At 40.1% G+C, this 18461-nt stretch overlaps 3 protein-coding genes across 3 annotated transcripts; 1 reads left to right on the forward strand and 2 right to left on the reverse strand.

Annotated features, from left to right (window-relative positions):
- Positions 1-326: 326 nt before the first annotated feature.
- Positions 327-6230, reverse strand: LOC120723766 (X-linked inhibitor of apoptosis). Its single transcript, XM_040015469.1, has 7 exons — positions 6013-6230; positions 3719-4007; positions 3059-3608; positions 2844-2943; positions 1612-1690; positions 1133-1172; positions 327-1041 (listed from the first exon to the last, which is right to left on the reverse strand). The coding sequence occupies exons 2-7, from the start codon at positions 3956-3958 to the stop codon at positions 848-850; spliced, it is 1203 nt and encodes a 400-aa protein (XP_039871403.1). The 5' UTR covers positions 3959-4007; positions 6013-6230; the 3' UTR covers positions 327-847.
- A 1874-nt stretch (positions 6231-8104) lies between these two features.
- psmd10 (proteasome 26S subunit, non-ATPase 10) lies at positions 8105-13083 on the reverse strand. Its single transcript, XM_040015472.1, has 5 exons — positions 12725-13083; positions 12518-12616; positions 12222-12368; positions 8760-8926; positions 8105-8534 (listed from the first exon to the last, which is right to left on the reverse strand). The coding sequence occupies exons 1-5, from the start codon at positions 12836-12838 to the stop codon at positions 8381-8383; spliced, it is 681 nt and encodes a 226-aa protein (XP_039871406.1). The 5' UTR covers positions 12839-13083; the 3' UTR covers positions 8105-8380.
- Positions 13084-13138: 55 nt separating this feature from the next.
- On the forward strand, positions 13139-18460 carry nxt2 (nuclear transport factor 2-like export factor 2). The gene is made up of 4 exons (XM_040015476.1): positions 13139-13341; positions 13430-13516; positions 17871-18015; positions 18158-18460. The coding sequence occupies exons 1-4, from the start codon at positions 13327-13329 to the stop codon at positions 18340-18342; spliced, it is 432 nt and encodes a 143-aa protein (XP_039871410.1). The 5' UTR covers positions 13139-13326; the 3' UTR covers positions 18343-18460.
- Position 18461: the final 1 nt, after the last annotated feature.

The raw sequence follows: 18461 nt of genomic DNA on the forward strand, positions 1-18461 counted from the left end.
GATACTTAATAAAATACAGATCTAATTCCTACAAGATCATTACTCTATAAGAGTAATGATTTTTACCATAATTGAAACTAAAATGCTGCACAAAAATTAAAAATCTGTTTCTAAATGTGATTAATTTGGGTCAGTTCTTGTATATTTTACCATCTGCCATCACTTCAGTTTATAGGCAGTCAAATGTCACATCACTCTTACACTTTCTCAAACCTCATCTGATAGAAATGTGACTTTCTAGCTAACATTGCACAATCAGTGCACCGGGATAATCTCTGCAAATACAACACAAAACATTTTGTTTAGTGATGAAATGAAACTCCAAGTCTGCATAAATATTTATTCACACTTAATTAAAGAAACAATAAAATGATTCTTACATTACAATGGTTAACTCCAAGCCCTAAACTTGAGCTTAGAAATGTAAAGACACAGCAACTGGTTCTATACATAAAACACACAAGTTAAATCCGAATAAATAGGATAAAAGTGGATGAAAATGACAGCAATAACATCCAAGTCAATTTATCTGTGGTAAGTGATGCATTAGGATACATAAACCAAAAGAAAGGCACTTCTGGCAAAATGTGTTTCAAAATAGGAACGGCCCTTTAATGTGTATTTACATCTCAAGGAACTATTTATAAAACCATCTACATCTATACAGATATTTACCATTGTAAGGACTAGGAAAATATAGTTTTACACATTATCATTCTAAGATTTATTAAAGAAAATTGATCCATAAATAATATTATAGGCTCTCTACTTTACAATTACGATATAATTACAATATTATAATGACAGCGTAAAAGCAGCATTGCGTCTGAGCAAGAGTATATTGTTCTCAAGCAATATAGGTCTTGATCTTCTGTGTTATGTCTTGACAGCAGATCGGACACTTGTTGAGGGCCTGTGAACAATTCTCACAAGCAACAAGGTGAGCGCATGGAATGAATACAATGGCAATATCTCTGTCCATGCATATTTTGCACTGTTTTTCCCTCTGCAGCCTCTGTAGTTTCTCCAGTGGGTCCTCATCTGACATAAAATTAAATAAACAGAAGTCAGCACTGCTCAGACTTTGTTTCATGATGTATCTGGGGCACTGAAGTAAAAAAGAAAAATGTACCTTCCATATCTTCTGAAACTGGATTTTGATGACTTGAAGCCTGGAAGCAAACAGAGAAAAACAAAATCCTGTGATTGAGATCACTGAAGACTGTAAGTCCTTTAATTATGACGCACCTTTCACACGCTGAAATGGAACACTAAGCTTATTTTAACTAGAGCCCAATCTGGGACTACTGATGATTTTTCTGGTGTAGAAAATTAATATACTCCCAAATATTCATATACATCCATTTATACATATAAAGTATGGTACATTTCCAAAACAAGTTAGTGATTGTCTGTGAAGAACAATGTGAGCCTTCCTGCTTTGCAATCCATGATGAAAACCTTTCTAAACTAACCTTAAGATTTTCAGCACTGTTCAAATTTCATTTGGGCACATACACCAGACCTCTAGTGTTGATATTGACAGTGCTTTAAGGGAATGTTAATTTGTAGTTTACGCATCCACAACTTGTGGAAAAAGCAAAAACTTACAGCTCTGTCATGTTGTGGTCTTTGTAGCTGGATGCTGTTGACAAATTCTGGCCCTTTGTTTGCCAAAAGGAAGCTGCACCTGTTTTAAAACAGTATATACTTTGATTAAAACAGACGCAAATGCCACAGAACAAAGAAGACAACCTGTGTGTAGGGATGGGTATCGTTTAGGTTTTATCCGATACCGGTGCCAAACCGGTACTTTTGAAACGGTGCCGGTGCTTAAACCAATGCTTAAAGAATGGAGAACACAAAATTGGTCCTAAAACCTCCCATGTTCAGCTGTTTTTTTTGTAAAAAGATAACAATGTTAGCCTTTTCTGCAGCTATAGGGGATTTATGGCATCACTCTTGGCTGGAAGCAGTGCTTAAACAATGGAAAAAACACAAACTTTGTCCAAAAACCTCTCATGTTTAATTGTTTTCCACTTTTTCTTTGGTCATTTTAGCCTTTTTGGTCAGGGTGAAGGGAGCATCTGCCATCAAACAAGAAGCCAGCCGCATGTAGCTATGATGATGTTTGCTAGTTCACCTTACATGCATTAATGTAATAACGTGGTTAGCCTACTCAACGTAAATTAGACACGAACAAGATTAAGCTACTCACGCAGAGAAGAACGGCTGCTGCTGCCGTCATCATCCGTCATCATTTCTGCTACACTGGCAGGGCTAGGGGCCAGGACTCTCCTCTTCGTGTTTTTGGGGGATGTTGCTAACTCCGGGTCCAATAACAGGCAACCCACCCGCAGTAGATGTGCTCGGTGTGAGGTCTCACAGCAAGCTATCAAATACGGCGCATTTCTCGACTTTTAAAAAAAACGCTATGCGTCGCCAGGTGTTTCATCAGATTCGAGGTGTTACCTCCTTTGACAGTATCACCTGAAAGCACTTGTTGCAGGCTGCTGAGTTTGCATCTTTTGCTGTGAAGTACAGCCAGACTTTTGACCGCTTTGCCTTGGTCATTTTTAATCTGTAGCTCTGCTCTAAAAGAACGTACGTACCTGGCCCCGCCTGCTATCCTCGGAAACGTAAAATGATTGGCTAGAATCTAAAGTGTATCACAGCTCAGGAAAAAAAAGCACCGAAATAAAGCACCGAAATGTGCGCTGCTTTTCGGTCTGGTTACTACCGTTTATGTCAGAACCGATACCGGTACCCATCCCTACCTGTGTGTGTATATACATATGTGTAAAAGCATATTAAGAAGACGGGGGTACCATAGTTGTTCTTACCCTGGGTAGTGTTTGGCATGCTCCACCCAAGGGTCTTCCTCAGGCTGCCAATTGTTCAAGCCTCCACCGCAATGGAAACACAAGACTGCGTCTCCTCGTCCTGCAAGGATACAAATTACATTTGATTGCATTCACAGCTACCTACTAGAAAATTTAGATCATACATTTTAAAATGTTGCACAATGTTTCTTTAGTCTCAAACACCTGAACATTACCTGTGCTGTAGAAGCCAGCTCTGGCAAGCCTCTCCTGGTCAATAGGGTGCCGGACATCAGCAAAAGTAGCACGCCTTGCCTCAAAATTCTGCATTAAGGCCGGGTCATTTGCACGCCGATTGTTGCTGGCATCCTCCTCTATACCTGTCTGGATTGGGATGTTCCCGACATCATGCCCAAGGATAAAGTAGCAGTTGGGATAATGCTTGCTGTGCTCACTCCAGGCAGTATCTCCTGGTTCCCACCCATTCAGCCGACCACCACAGCAGAAACACTGAACCTTGTCACTCTGCCCCACGTAAAAGAAGCCGGCTTGGGCCAGATCTCTGGGTCTCACCGGAGTACGGTTGGGCCAAGAAGAGAAGGTCCGAAGTCGGGCTTCTTCATTTCTCATGTGAGGAACTATAGGGTAGGTGGCCTCATCAACCACTTCTCCTGTTCTCAAACTATATTCCACGTCTCCTACTTCTTCACTGATTAGTGCAGTATTGGAATTCTGGTTAAAACTGGTACGGTGGACGCAGGTGAGAAATGTGCATGATGGAGAAAACTGTGAGAATGAGAAAATTAGAATTGGATCAATTTGGAAGAAAACCAAACAGACAAAAAAAAAGTGAAATATTAACCACTTCCACTTTTTCATGTTACAAGTTTGATTACCTGCTTGTGCTTGTCTACAGGCCTGTCTCCACTGTACCAATTATCCACAGTCATATTACAGCTGAAACAGCGGACACGGTCAGACTCGCCAGTGTAGAAGAAACCAGCCTGTGCCAGTGTTTCCGCAGGCACCTTGTTAGCAAGGTTTGAGCCACGGAATGAGTCTATGCGTCTTGTCAACGAGGAAAAATCGTGTGCATTGTCCGACTCCCAAACACCATCTTGACTGAGATCACACATGATTGAAACAGGAAGCTGTAGGGATTTGTTAACTTGATGGACAGATGATCTGCAAATAGAAAGAAACAGGATATGTTTGAAAAAAAAAAAAAAAAAAAAAAAAAATGGTACAGTCTCCTCATTTGCTTGTTTGTTTGTAAACAGACTCTTCAGTGGTTAAATTCCTGCATTTCCATGTCTGGCGCCAGAGAGCCAAACGGCACATCTGCAGGGTCTCTGTACCTTTAAGAGAATGCCAGCCTGTTATCACATGCAGGAACTGAATGTTCCATGTGAGGGATGGGCACTGGAGAGGCAGGTTTGTCTACAGGCACATTGCATATTACACCACATAAAAGGGTTATACTGCTCAAAGATACAATGCAGCAGAGATCTCAAACAAAAGGCCCAGGAGCCAGAATCAGCCGGTTCGGTTCGCTGTACAGCTTTGGAAAATGTGAAAGAAGGAATGTATTTTGGGCTTTTGACTGTAGTTTTACTGCTTTTCCTATTGACAGAGACCTCCCCGTTCATAACACACCAAAGTAATTAAGTAATACATAAACAATAAAATGACAGAATAGTTCCTGTTTTATCTGTCTACAATAATAATGTCTGTTTTTTCTTTTCAAAAAGGTAATGTGTAATGTAATGTGTATGTGTTAGTTCCCATAGGGAAATAGTTCCTCTGCATTTAACCCATTCACCCAGTGAAGCAGTGGGCAGCCACCAATGCAGCGCCCGGGGAGCAGTGTGTAGGGACGGTACCTTGCTCAGGGGTACCTCAGGGTAGCTGTTCAGTGGAGTCGAACCACCGACTTTCCGGTCATGGCGCCACCACTCTACCTACTGAGCTATCCCTGCCCTTTTACTCTGCCCAGAGTTTTGTTTTGTTTTTTTTTTTTAAAGGGAGGAGATGAGCATTTTCTGTGAATTAACAGAAACTTTCTCTTTTACAATTACAGCACAGTCTGAGAAATGAGCTGCCAGAACTTCTGAAAGTTTATGCATTTATTTCTTACAATTTAACCCTGTGCTGACAGGTTTCTTTGATCTACTGCAGCAGTGTTTCTATGGCCTGAAGAAAATCTGAGAAGTACTGTTGAAATCACCCTTCTTTGATACCTCAAGGATGAGATTTTGCAGTTAAACTTCTTAACGTTGAGAGTAAGGGTAGTTTCACTGGGCTTGAGGTCTAAAGTGAGCTTGTATGTGGCCTTAGAAGAAAAATGAGTTTGACATCCTGGCAATGCAGAATATGAGGAAAGAGGCGTGAAACTATGATTTCAGAATCTTTACATTCCTCAGGGTCATAGTTTGACGCAAAATGGACTTATCATCCAACGACAGCACACAGTCACCGATTGTGTGCTGGGTCAGATGTTTAAACAGCTGTTTATCAGCTGATACGTTGCCGTATTGATGGGATGCGATCTTTGAACTGTCTTTAGGTGTCTGCATTATTTCAAGTAAATCAATCGCCAGCGTCATCCCTTTATTTTTTATTTTTTAACTTGAGCCAAGACTGCATCGTCCCACGCATTAAAATACTCACTTTTTGACTGACTCGTAACTGCGAACGACATCTAACCGAAAGTAAAAACAGCTACAGGGGATTTTTCCCACTAGCAGTTCCACGTGTTTCTTTTAACATTTATTAATGATCAGAGTGGAGAGGATTTAACCCCAGCAAATTCCAGAAAGGCCCCACAGCTTTGCTTCAGTTGAACACGACACAGAAGCCGTACTGTTTCTGGGAAACGCCGAGAACAACAGCGCCGATGACAGCAACTGACAGCCAAGACCTCGCTAAACTCACACCGTGTTTTCGTTCAGTTAGAAATTAGTCAATACAGTTACCTAAAAGTGCTTTTATATGTAAAATGTAAACACCCAAAGCGACAATCTTGGACTCTGACCTGTGCTTTTGATCTGTACTGCTAGGCTCGTAAACGCGAATCGCGAATGCTATCTTCAGAGTGCTTGGTAGCTACATTAGCTTAGCCTTTTTACGCAACACTAACTAGGTCACACAGTGACTTATCGAATATAATAACGAAATTTTAAATGTTTACCTTTCAACACAGCTCCTCTGTTTCCTCCAGATAGTGTAGAGTGCGAACACCTCAGAAAGGAGACTCTGGTGAAGTCTTTTGTGACCTCCTTGTCAGGAAGTGAAAACCGCCTAATCAGGTGACGCCAGGAAAGGGTTGTGCCGTGGTGGTTTTCCAGCAATATCCGTGTTTGGCCAGATCTCTTGGAAAAATAAAATTTTGATATTAATAATTTTTTTTAAACCTGGATTACTTATGTAAGAGTCATCTTGCATTAAAAATACTTCTACGTTCTGATCAGAATGGGGCGGGGCGGGGCGGGGGGGGAGGTTCGCTCAAAATGGCTTAGTATCGTCCAGGAGAGCTGTTTATAAGCCAGCAAGCTACATTTGTAGTCCGTTTTCTGATTTAGTTGCATTTCAGCTGTCAGCTACGCCGTTTAATTTAAATGTATCTCCTATCGAATCCGCCAGTCACAGAGCAGCAAGCCAATGCGCTTAGGAAAATGGCAGAAATGGTAAAAAACGACCTCAAACTGAGCATCAGAATGGGGAAGAAAGGTGATTTAAACACGGTTGCTGGTGCAAGATGGCCAAATCTGATAATAAACTGCTAATCTACTGGGATTTCCCTGCAATACTAGTATTTAATAAATAAATTTAAAAAATAAAAACTATTTTAACTATTTTAAAAGCGCAAACTGTGGCGTGAACACCACACCTTGGTATGTTGTTCTTTTGCATTTTATTAAACACACAATAAACTTTGAGGTAGATGAGACTCAGCAGTAGACTACACCCGATGGCATTCCTGTGAGCTGAGAACATGTTTGTGCATTTGGATTAAACGACATGAGGTCGTGGATCCAGCCTGGTTTTTATCAGTGGTTCAAGCAGCTGCTGATGATGCTGAAATGGTAACTTTTGGCCTCTTAATACCAAAGGAACATCATTTAAATGGCACAGCATACTTGAGTGTTGTTGCTCACCTTGGCCATCCTTTAAATACCTAAAAACTATTCATTTATTTTTAGGCAATTTGAAGCTTCCTCAATTTATAGGCTGGCCAGATCCCAGCAAACTCAATGTGGTAGAACATTGGACCCATTCCTAACACTGAGAATCTTTTAGCATGTGCTAAAACTTGATATTTTTGTTACGTGACAGTCTTTTCACTTTCATGTATTCTTCTTTTTTGTCTCTGAGTCCTTTAAAACTATTATTTACTGTTCTTTCCATTTTCTCCAGAAATCATTTGGCTTCCATCAACTTATCCATCTGTTTTTTGAGCTGAGTTTCATGTGAAACTTACAAGTGAGAGTTGCCTTCCCACCAGTTTCATGCTTATTCTAGCTTTATTTTCCTTTGTGGTAGTTTCAGTCATGTTCCACAAAAACCTGCTTTGCTTGTGGGTTTGTGGGGGAAATTTTCCACTTCAGTGTGGACAGCTAATGACCTATGAAGACACCCTTTGCTGCTTCCTTCACAGCCATTGAGTAAAAGGCAGACTATAGAAAAGAAGGCTGAAAACTTCCGCTAATAAAAATGTGGGCCATAATCTCAACATGTGGAACAGGGAACAAGAAACAAACGCTTAGCACTACGTCAATAGGGAAAACCTGGTCACTTCTGTTTTCCACTCACTGTTCCTTGTGTTGGCAGTACCATAAATAACATATAACATATATTGCATGACTACTGCAGGATTTAAATAGCTGTTGTGGCTGGGAAGTTATCAGGTTGACATGCTACATTCAAAGGTACGCATTATTTAAGATTTAGCTTAAAAACAATGAAGCTGCACAACATTTTATTTGTTATTCAGTTAATCTGAAATCTGAGAAGTCCAAAAATGGTTTGCTTAGGATTCTTATTGTCCAGGGTTTTGGGGTGTGGTCAGATAAAGCTCTGTTGCACATTTAACCATATTCCACATAGCCACACCTGTATGTCACCATCACCAGGTGAGAGGTTAATACTGTTGCAGGTAGGCAACAATATTTTCAGTTAGTCTTTAAGGAACCTGGGTATAAGCTAATAATAAAAAGAACAAAAATGTATTAAACATTCACAATATTTTGTGCAATAATAGCTTAAATTACTAAAGGCAGCAGTACATAATTCATGAACAACACATTTATTAACAGGTTGAACTTCATGTTTTACATTACAATTCAAATTTAATAGAAAATAGCCTGTGGGGTTTGAAAACCTGTGCTCAGACAACAAATAAGATCTGTGCAGTCTCAAAGCACCATCTGAGTCCATCATCTCATCTTCTACACGGACCGCTTAAGGAGGACTGAGCGGGATGGGAAATCTTAGAATGTAACTTGGCGGTTGGTGGTGGGGATTTGAGCTGGAACAAGACGCGTCGGTCAGACAAAGCATCATCCCTCCACGATCCGACGGAGTATGTTCCCAAGACTGCCCTTTGCTATCTGGAGCGGGGTCTTCTCCTCCTTGTTCTCAATGTAAATGCTCGCTCCATGTTCCACCAGCAACTTGGCTGCTTCAACACGCTCCTCATCGCATGCAAGATGGCTGGGAGAAGAAAAAAATAAAAATCAATGCATAACTATAAATACAGAAATGCCCCCCCCCAATGCTAATCACACTGTATAGCTAATGTAATGTGGATGATAACTTCTAGTGCTGCTAGGGTAAGAAAACATTTTATTTTTAGGTATAATTAGAGTTCATCTTTGTATTCATATTGCATGATGTTAAAAAAAAAAAAAAAATTGCATTTGACATATGTAATCATACAGAGGTGTGTTGCCCTGTGAGTCCAGAATATTTGTTGATGCACTCTGTTTGAGAAGCAGCTGGATGAGCCGGTAGTTGCCCTTGGCAGCTGCTCTGTGAAGAGGCGTAGAGTCCAGCTTGTCAGTAGCATTGGGGTCTGCTCCATTTTCCAACAGCAGCAGGGCAATCTGCAAAGAGGTAACAATGTTTCATTCACAAGATGAACACCACACTTTTACATCCAGTTATTTCTAGTTTCTATGAAATACCCGTTTTCAGATCTCGTCATTTTGGTTACCACAGTCATGTGGAAGTTTCACGTTAGGAAGTGAGACTGAAAGTTAGGACAACCTTGACTGGAAAAAAAAAAAAAAAAACCTGTCGTTGAAATAAAACCCTGTAAATGTAAAATGAAATCCATTCATGTCATGTCCAAGTCCTTGTGAGAGAAGACGATGAAAAAATTCAGTTTCACAATCTTTTATATGCACATTTGATTTAACAAAAAAAATGCATCTTGATTGTTGCAGTGTGTTGGACCCCGTTTCCCACCACCTCAAGTCTCGCATATATACATAGGTCTTTATTAAATCTTTGTAATCTTAGCAATGATATAGGTACTGCAGCATACATGCTACAACAATGCCACGATTTTTGAGATAACTATGTCCTTATATTGTTATATTATTATCAGTTATATTGAATAAAACATTCTTGTTATCTTAAAAATAAAGCTGCAGATAGTGATTTGGGTTTTTTTTTTTGTTGTTGTTTTTAAATAAAGCTGACAAATCATCTTTTCTTATATCCAAGTGATCCTTCTCAGAGAGCAAGAGGGGATGTATTGATGTATTAGTGATGATGGTTCAGAACAAATAAGAAATGTTCAGAAAAACCTTCTAATACTCCAGATAAAAACAAATACGGAAATAAAACTTCATTACATGTCCAGAGGAAAGGTTAGAGTCTAACTGAAAACTGTACAGCAAGCAGTGAACACAGCGGGAACACATTACAAGCACGTGTTGACGGTAAAAAAAGATAACAAGAAACAGCAAGACGGTTGTGGGTGTAGGTGATGGGATTGCTGTTTATCTTGATGTGAGGAAAGTAAAAGCAGCAGACAAAGGTACATTAGTCATACTATACGGGAGAGAAAGAAAAAAAATGTAATGAAAATTATCCTAATAAGAAGAGGAGGGCTTTTAGACATTCCAGCAAAGGCAAGCCACAGAATAAAGGTGTGCTGTAGGGTCCAACACCTGCCTCCCCCATGGATGCCCCTGTCTCAAGCTGGCCTCCTGCCATGCTTACTCTATTCAAGTGCATTTATCCCCCTTTCCTGTGTTCTGTTGCACTTTCTATATTTGTGTCAGTACTCAGTGTGAAGCACCAGTAGAGCTTGTGTAGAGAACAAGAAACCCACCGGTGTAACCCACCATTCAGCACCCCACCTGTAGCATATTACAGGGCCCACCTGCTGGAAGCGAGGGCAAAATTTGAAAAAATAAATAAATAAATAAATAAATAACAGCAACAGATAAACGATTAATTTGAATTAATATGTGATCATTTCTAATGATTATTACTATATTGAGAGCCAGTGTTATTGTACTACTGTCGGGTAAACTGGGCCCTAAAAAGTCCTACTTTCCATAATTATCTTTTTTCAAAATGCTTAGGACGCATTAGCTCAGATCACGTGACCATAGCTGACTGAAGTCTTGGTGTGTTTCACTTCAGCTTTCAGTGGCTTACCCACTGTGTCTAAGTGTAGAACAAAAACTGATGACATCGCAAACTATGGAAATACCAGCAGGCACCAGTTCTACCCCTTTATGCCTACAGTATAAATCTGAAAATACCCTATCAGGCTTTTAAGGTTGTGGGTAAAAAAGCTTAAGAGTCATCAGCAGCACCAGGAGTGGCAACAGCAACCACAGCCAGGTTTAGTGTCACCCACAGTATTCACAGTGTAATTACTGATGGCACTGTAGAAGTAAAAAAATACATACCTCACTGATGCATTTGTTCTAAGGGCACATGATGCACTAATGTATTTGGAGCAATGATGTGCTGTTTATTCAAATGTTTACATCTTGGAAAAAAGTAAAAAGAACAAAACAAAACAAACAAAACTTAAAACCAACATATACCCACAAGAAGTGTACTGTTTAATTGTAGTTTTTCCAAGGCTGAGGAGGTAATTTGTATTAAAAATAAATAAAAATAAAAATAAATAATAACTAAATGCCGAGTCTTTAATATATTAACACGTGTGTAAATGCGTGAGACATGCTTCATCAGTCTCAAAGTTTTTCTGGCTTTGGTCAATGAGGATTTCTCCAAATCATGCGCTGGTCATAATTATTGTTAGCCTGGTATTACTTATAGCTTTGTTTAGAACTGTGCAAAACACGTTTGTTGTGTGTTCACAGAGTAGACATCATCAAGACATGACAATAGTAAAAGTGGCCAGTGGGTGTCACTGTGGAAATTGTTTTGAAACCTCAGTACAATCCTGGCACAGCTGCTTCAAATGTTTCACTACTTCACACAGCTGTGCTTTGCCCATCACTAGAAGACACTCACAGCTGTACTTCTCCCCTGAGCTACACCACTGACAACAATTTTAACCAAAAGTTTCACATTTAAGTTCATCACTCCATCAGATGTGTTGCCACCGATTTCAGTCCAGTTCTTGTGTAATTTGTCATACTTCAGCCTTTTGTCCCTATTTTCCTTCCTTAAGAATGGCTTCTTGATAGCCAACCTTCAGCTGAGACCATTTCTGAGGCTTCAGTGAACAGCAGATGGGTCAACAGAAGTGCGAGATGCATCTTCTCAGGTTCTATGTCAGGTCTTTCCTTGATTTTTCCTATTTTTTGAGAAAATGACTTAAATATATTGTTGCATTTGTTGTAGATTGCCTGCCACTTCTTTTGTCGTCCACTTGTCCACTTTCATTTAAAGGACATACTGCACACCGTGGTGAGGTTTGCCATGTTTTTGGCGTACAAGACATTTTATGCCTCTTAATCTTTTTTTTTTTTTTTAATCTCTGGCATTATTGTAGATTTAACTAAAGAAATGGGAATGAATTGTGTTTTCATGACAAGCTGCTAGTAACAAAGTGCCTAAAGATACTATTTAAAATTGGTTCTTTGCTAATTCGTCTGTTATGTGCAGCCAACACTGGCTCATTCCTTGAGTTAGGTGTCTTTTTTTGTTTGTTTGAATGATTCATAGGTTAGTGTTATGTGGCTTATGTGGAAAAAATACTTCTCTGAAAATTGTGAGGTATAAGAACTGGACCGAAGATAAGTGGAAAAAGCAGACAAATGTCCAAACTCTTTTGCACAACACTATATAATTAATTATGTGCAGAAACAAAGCACCACTGAACTAAACGGGGAGATAACACAACTGTATTAACTGACTGCAGAAGTATGGAGGACTAATACTGCAACCTGTGGATGTTACCTCATATCTGTCTTTGGAGGCGGCGTAGTGCAGAGGGGTGCATCCATTTTGATTAACTGAGTTGAGCTGAGCTCCTTTGGATATCAGAGATCTCACGATGTCTTCTCTGCCTGCAGATGCTGCAATGTGCAAAGGGGTCCACGAAGCCTGAGAGGGAAAAACAAAACACAGACATCAGTGGCATCATTCTGAAACAATGTGTTCATCAGTATATCTCTTGTATTAATGGTCACATGGCATCTTATAGGGAAAAGTCTACAGAAGGAAAGAATTAATGTACCCACAAATAAACTTACATCATCTTGCAGGTTCACTTCAACTCCCATGTCAAGAAGAAACTCCACAATATCGGTGTGTCCAGCAGAACAAGCCCAGTGCAGCGCGGTTCTCCGGTCCTGAAATCACAGAAAGTTGTGTTGCTTTAAAAAGAAAATTATTATTCCTTTTTACTGTAGGGAAAAATGAATTCCCGCAGGCTGTACTGGTGGGTCATGTGTTCTTACCTGGTCTGTTTTGCAGGCAAGCGTTTTATCTGACAGGATGCACTGTTTTAATTTCTCAAACTGCCCCGTGTAAGCAAAGTTACACACCTCCACATTGGACACCGACCCCTCCATTCTTAAAATATAGCTAAATGTCCAAATAAATATATTAAAGCTTACTGAGGATACTCTTTAGTTATTTCGTTTAATAAACCACAGAAGCAATGACTCAGGAAATTATGAGCTCTCTTTCCGCGCTGGTCGACCTTTTCTTTTCAAACTAAAACTCCATCACCAAAATGGTACTGACTTTGCCACGCCACTTCCGTATTATTATCCACACAGTCAACATTTACTACCACTATTGTTTCCTTAAAATGTAAAAAACACCACATGAAAGTGGAACTCGGAAGAGAGAAGCTTAAATGAGTCTGAAAGATTGTACTGACATCTTATTTTGGTAGGCAGAGTTGGTGCCCCGAGGAAGTAATACCCAGTGTGATAGAAATGTGTTGGTTGCTAAAGGAATAACAAGAGAAGAAAAGAAGTCTGAATTGTGAAGTTTTCCCAGTCTTTTTGTAATATTTTTGTTTTGAGTTGTTTCCAATAATTTATCCGTTCATATGGCAACCACCCTGGTAAGCTTTTCCATGCCGTTTCCAAAAAAAAAAAACACACGTTAAATCACCGTGTCCAGCTTTGAGTAATACGTAGTTATCTCTTCAGGATTTCAGGACTCATGCCGACCAGTCATGCAGATATTCAGAAGAATTTGTCAACATTTATTACGACTGTATGGATAAGAAGAGGCGGGTGAGTTTTGTTTCTGTAATTTAACTTAAATTAATTTGTAAGACCAAACTACATACGGTGGCCCGAAAGTGCCGTAAATACGCCCCGTGTTACCTTATTTTCCACGTGTGGTCAAGTCAACACATTTCTTTGTCTTAATTCTGTAATCCCTAAATGTGAAGGACCAATAAGCTTTGAATCCGTAAAAAAACAACCAACCAACCCCCGGTGTTCCAGATCTACTGGCGTTTAGATCAACTGGCGTTGGTCGAACAGATGTGTGGCAGACTTGCGTTTCAGGAGCTGCTACCGACAAACCAGCAAAAAAAAAACGCCAAATGTGTCACCTGTGACACTTGTGAGGTTATCTCAAACACACTCCGTCAGTCTTGATGCTGTTGAACAACAAAATGTTTAAAAATGTGGCGAGTTTACCTGGTGATATCCTCACGCGCGACGCGATCGCGAAAACAGCAAACAATTAACACCACGCCGATGTTGTTCACGGGACAGCAAGAGTAAACGGAGACTCTTGTCGTCGTTATCGTTCCCCTAGCACGTTTTATTTCTCCGGTTTCAGCGTTTTTGCTCCACAATTACAGCGAGCAGTTTACTTTGTGCACTAACATGGGCTCGAGTCAACCAGCGCCACCTCTGGCCAAGTGCCCCAGCCTACAGCCAGATCAACCTGTGACACACATCTGCACCACGTTTGAATTCGTGTCATGCACAATACATTTGTACCTTTCAATTGTGTCTGTTTGTGCGTCATGCAAATAAACCTTTGAAAAGAATGAAATGACACTAATATTTCACTAGTGTTGTAACATCACATGTCGTTAGCGTAGTCTGTCTGTGTCTTTTCTCTGCGAACAAACATTTTAGAGTTGGTTGTTATATACAGTCTGTATAAGTGTGGTTAATCTAATAAACATTTGTAAGGAGATGGCAGTTACTGTGAATGTACAGCAGGTGATTAGTAATAAACAGTCAGACAGTGACTCTGACAATCTCATTCAATCTTGCAGATTGCACCTTCTGTGGAAAGTGGTACCACACAGTGTGTGTGGACTTCCCCTGTGCAGAAGGCGACTACAAATGTTGTGGGTGCTAAATAAACCAAAAAAAGTGATCCCTGTTGTCTTTGCTTACTGATTGTTTTTAGTGTTGACAATCCACATTGCCGCCATTGCATCTTTCAACATGTTTGTGGGTAGATTTGGATGTACCAGGGGTAAGTGCAGCCACTCAGCCTCTACTCAATGTGATCATAGCAGCAGGTGCAGATGTGTCACAAGTTAATCTAGTAGTGGTCTATGGTATTTGGCCACAGGTGGCAGCAGTGGACTGACCTCCATTTGAAACTGCTCCAGCTGCTGTGTGATAGTGGATCTGCTACAAATTGAAGATCATATGCAAGTTTTGGAAATGAACCCTTGTATTATGTTGAAAAACAAAAAAAGTGACATTGATTTTGTTGCGGGTCATTTTGACCCATACTGTGTAAATCCACTCAGAATTATCCAAAAACTGCAATAAAACAATAGCAACTTTATTTTCCATTAGATAAACATGTAGAGCACAGACATACAACAGTTAGACTTTCCATAACTATTTTAGGAACAATTTGGTTTTTCGTTCTTACAAACACATTTCTTTTGAACTTGCCCAACGTTCTCAGTTTTCCAATGTTCAACATTTTCAGTTTTGTCCACATGATGGACAGAATGTAACTGTGTGCTTTCTGCAGATGTACTTCTTGCATTTCTCACAAAAAGTGCTTGTTTTCAAAGAGGAACCTTCCTAACTAAGATTTAAAACAAAAGATTTCTACGTCTCCTCCAGTCTCACAAACAGATGACAAACCAAGCGACACACCTGAGTCACTGACTTTCTTAAATCCACTCACTCCCACTGGCTGTTTATTACTAATCACTGTGTAACTGCTGTGAATTCACAGTAACTGCCATCTCCTTACAAATCTTCATTAGATTAACCACACTTATACAGACTGTATATAACTACCAACTCTCCAGCCATGTTGATGGATTGCCTATATTGGCTGGAAATATTAATTTCCAGGGAGAAGACACAGGCAGACTCTGCTTACAGGATGTGATGTGACAACACTAATGAAATATTGATTTGTCATATTTATCCAAGGCGTATTTCATTGTTATGGAAAAAGAGAATATCAAAATCATGATGACCAATTGGAGTGGTGATTTCTATGACTTTGTGTATATAATTTGGAATTTTGTACAAATGTAGGCCAATAAGGAATATATGATATCATTTCATTCATTTCAAAGGTTTATTTGCATGACGCACAAACAGACACAATTGAAAGGTACAAATGTGTTGTGCATGACACGAATTCAAACGTGCTGCAGATGTGTGTCACAGGTTGATCTGGCTGTAGGCTGGGGCACTTGGCCAGAGGTGGCGCTGGTTGACTCGAGCCCATGTTAGTGCACAAAGTAAACTGCTCGCTGTAGTTGTGAAGCAAAAACGCTGAAACCGGAGAAATAAACCGTGCGAGGGGAACGATAACGACGACAAGAGTCTCCGTTTACTCTTGCTGTCCCTGTGAACAACATCGGCGTGGTGTTAATTGTTTGCTGTTTTCGCGATCGCGTCGCGCGTGAGGATATCACCAGGTAAACTCGCCACATTTTTAAACATTTTGTTGTTCAACAGCATCAAGACTGACGGAGTGTGTTTGAGATAACCTCACAAGTGTCACAGGTGACACATTTGGCGTTTTTTTTGCTGGTTTGTCGGTAGCAGCTCCTGAAACGCAAGTCTGCCACACATCTGTTCGACTAACGCCAGTTGATCTAAACGCCAGTAGATCTGGAACACCGGTCATTCCATTAGGCACACATTTCTAGTTGCGCCTCTCTTTTTCCTTCAGTCCCGTCTTAAATCTTCATGGCAAAGATTCAACAAAGTGATTTTGGTGCTTGTGGACTTGACAGCGTCACAGATTTGTCAGCTGCATATCCATGATGTAACTCCTGTTCCACTTTGAAAGGCCAAGTTGGATTGTGATCTAATGACCGGAGGCCATTTTACTACAGTGAATTCATTGTCATGTTCAAGAAACCAGTCTGAGACGGCCTGAGCTTTGCAATGTGATGGAAGAGCTTGTAGTAGTCATCAGAAGATGACTACACTGTGGTCACAAGGGGATGCGTATGGTCAGCAACGTCAGCTAAGATGTGACATTTAAACAGCTGGTACAAAGGAGCCTAATATGTACCAAGAAAATGTCCCAAAATGTACCAAAAAATCTTAAACTCCAATATAAATGTTAAAGACCAAACGAAAATGACGTATTTCATTGAAAATGTTATTCCAAAAACACAAACCACATTAGCTATAAATTGCTAATGTTGTGCAGTCGTATGAAAAGTGTTAAGGCCAATGTGTGACCCACTCCTTCAATACAGAGTTTAAGTTAAAGTAATGAGTAATATCACAAACTAACCACCTCCAGTTACCAATTTTAATTTCTGTTTCAGATAAATGTATAAATGTATATAAATGTTTAAGTGTACATACTTGTGAGTAATTACAAACTGAATTTCTGTTATTATTACTGCAGCCTACCTGCAGTACCTTTTGTGGCCTGCCGGGGGTGGGGCAGCCCACACTTTGAGAATCACTGACCTACGCCATCACACCTCCACCATCCTTAACTGTTGAAACAAGGATAGATCTGTGTTATCACTTTGTTTACACCAAATTCAGACCCTGCCAAATGTTGCAGCAGAAAGCAAAAATCATCAGATCAGGCAACATTTTCTAGTCTTCTGTATTTGCTCAACTTTAGTTAGCACGTGTGAATTGTAGTCTCCGCTTCCTGTTCTTAGCTGACAGGAGTGACAGCCTGTGGTCTTCTGCTGCTGTAGCCAATCTGCTTCAAGGTTTGAATGCATTCACAGATGCTCTTCTGGGTGTTTCATCTTTACGTTTTTCATCTGTTGGCCATTATAAGTCCTGATATATCTGATATATTGGTCAGTACATCGGTTGGGCTCCAGCTTGAATAAGTACCTAATAATGTGGCCAATGAGTGTAGGTTATAGCATGTTGAAACTTAGCTTTAAAATCTTCTAAGTAAGAGATATTGTGAAGACTTCCTTATTTGGGCCTGTGATGTAAATTTATTAAAGTGGATTCAACTATGAGCTCCCCACTAACCCACAGCTCCTCCGCAGTGAAAGCAGTCTTATTCTTAAAGTGATAGTTTTCATTTTAAAGATCACAACTTTTCAGTTTCACTAAAGCTAATGAGCATGGTGCTCTGCTACAGGGTGATGGCACTGTTGCTGTTAATGTTCACCATTTTCTGGCTCCCATGTGCTAGAACTTAATCCGGCTCTACCTGGACAAGGCCACCTTGGTGTGGAACGGGAATGCGGTGTCAGGACAGGAAGCCCTGGGCGAGTTTTTTGAGTCACTGCCATCCAGCGAGTTCCAGGTTCAAACACTGGATTGCCAGCCTGTGCACGGTCAGTGGGTCAATCCCAAACTCAACACATTTGAACTATTAAATTGATCCCCATTAATCATATTGTCTCATTAAAATGTGAATGTAAACCTTTATTCTTCTGTTGCTGCTTTAGAAAATAACTAACTTCTCCTCATTCACAGAGCAAGCAACCCAAGGCCAGACAACACTGCTTGTGGTGACCGGTGGCACAGTCAAGTTTGAAGGGAACAAACAGCGTTTTTTCAACCAGAACTTTCTCCTAACAGCTCAGGCTTCACCCAACAACGATCAGCCCGTGTGGAAGATCGCTAGCGACTGTTTCCGCTTTCAAGACTGGAATAGCTGAGGCTCTGCTTTCCCCTGAAGTGTACAAAGGCCTCAGCAGTGATCACCTTAATAATAATCAATATTGCATTTGTATATTCAGTTCTTTTGTAATAAAATAAAGTGTCATACAACACTGAG

This window comes from Simochromis diagramma, unplaced genomic scaffold (genome assembly GCF_900408965.1).
Source record: "Simochromis diagramma unplaced genomic scaffold, fSimDia1.1 OVJJ01000685.1, whole genome shotgun sequence".
Classification (NCBI taxonomy): domain Eukaryota; kingdom Metazoa; phylum Chordata; class Actinopteri; order Cichliformes; family Cichlidae; genus Simochromis; species Simochromis diagramma.

What these genes read in the sequence shown, in the direction of transcription:
- LOC120723766 (XM_040015469.1), bottom strand. Translation starts at nt 3,958, where the DNA reads ATGTGTGATCTCAGTCAAGATGGTGTTTGGGAGTCGGACAATGCACAC. An exon ending in GACCACAACATGACAGAGCT is followed by an intron (nt 1,173 to 1,611) that starts GTAAGTTTTTGC and finishes GTTTGCTTCCAG; the next exon opens with GCTTCAAGTCATCAAAATCC. An exon ending in AGTTTCAGAAGATATGGAAG is followed by an intron (nt 1,042 to 1,132) that starts GTACATTTTTCT and finishes ATTTTATGTCAG; the next exon opens with ATGAGGACCCACTGGAGAAA.
- psmd10 (XM_040015472.1), bottom strand. Translation starts at nt 12,838, where the DNA reads ATGGAGGGGTCGGTGTCCAATGTGGAGGTGTGTAACTTTGCTTACACG. An exon ending in AAGTGAACCTGCAAGATGAT is followed by an intron (nt 12,369 to 12,517) that starts GTAAGTTTATTT and finishes TTTCCCTCTCAG; the next exon opens with GCTTCGTGGACCCCTTTGCA. An exon ending in TCACAGGGCAACACACCTCT is followed by an intron (nt 8,535 to 8,759) that starts GTATGATTACAT and finishes TTCTTCTCCCAG; the next exon opens with CCATCTTGCATGCGATGAGG.
- nxt2 (XM_040015476.1), top strand. An exon ending in GTATGGATAAGAAGAGGCGG is followed by an intron (nt 13,517 to 17,870) that starts GTGAGTTTTGTT and finishes CCCATGTGCTAG; the next exon opens with AACTTAATCCGGCTCTACCT. An exon ending in GGATTGCCAGCCTGTGCACG is followed by an intron (nt 18,016 to 18,157) that starts GTCAGTGGGTCA and finishes CCTCATTCACAG; the next exon opens with AGCAAGCAACCCAAGGCCAG.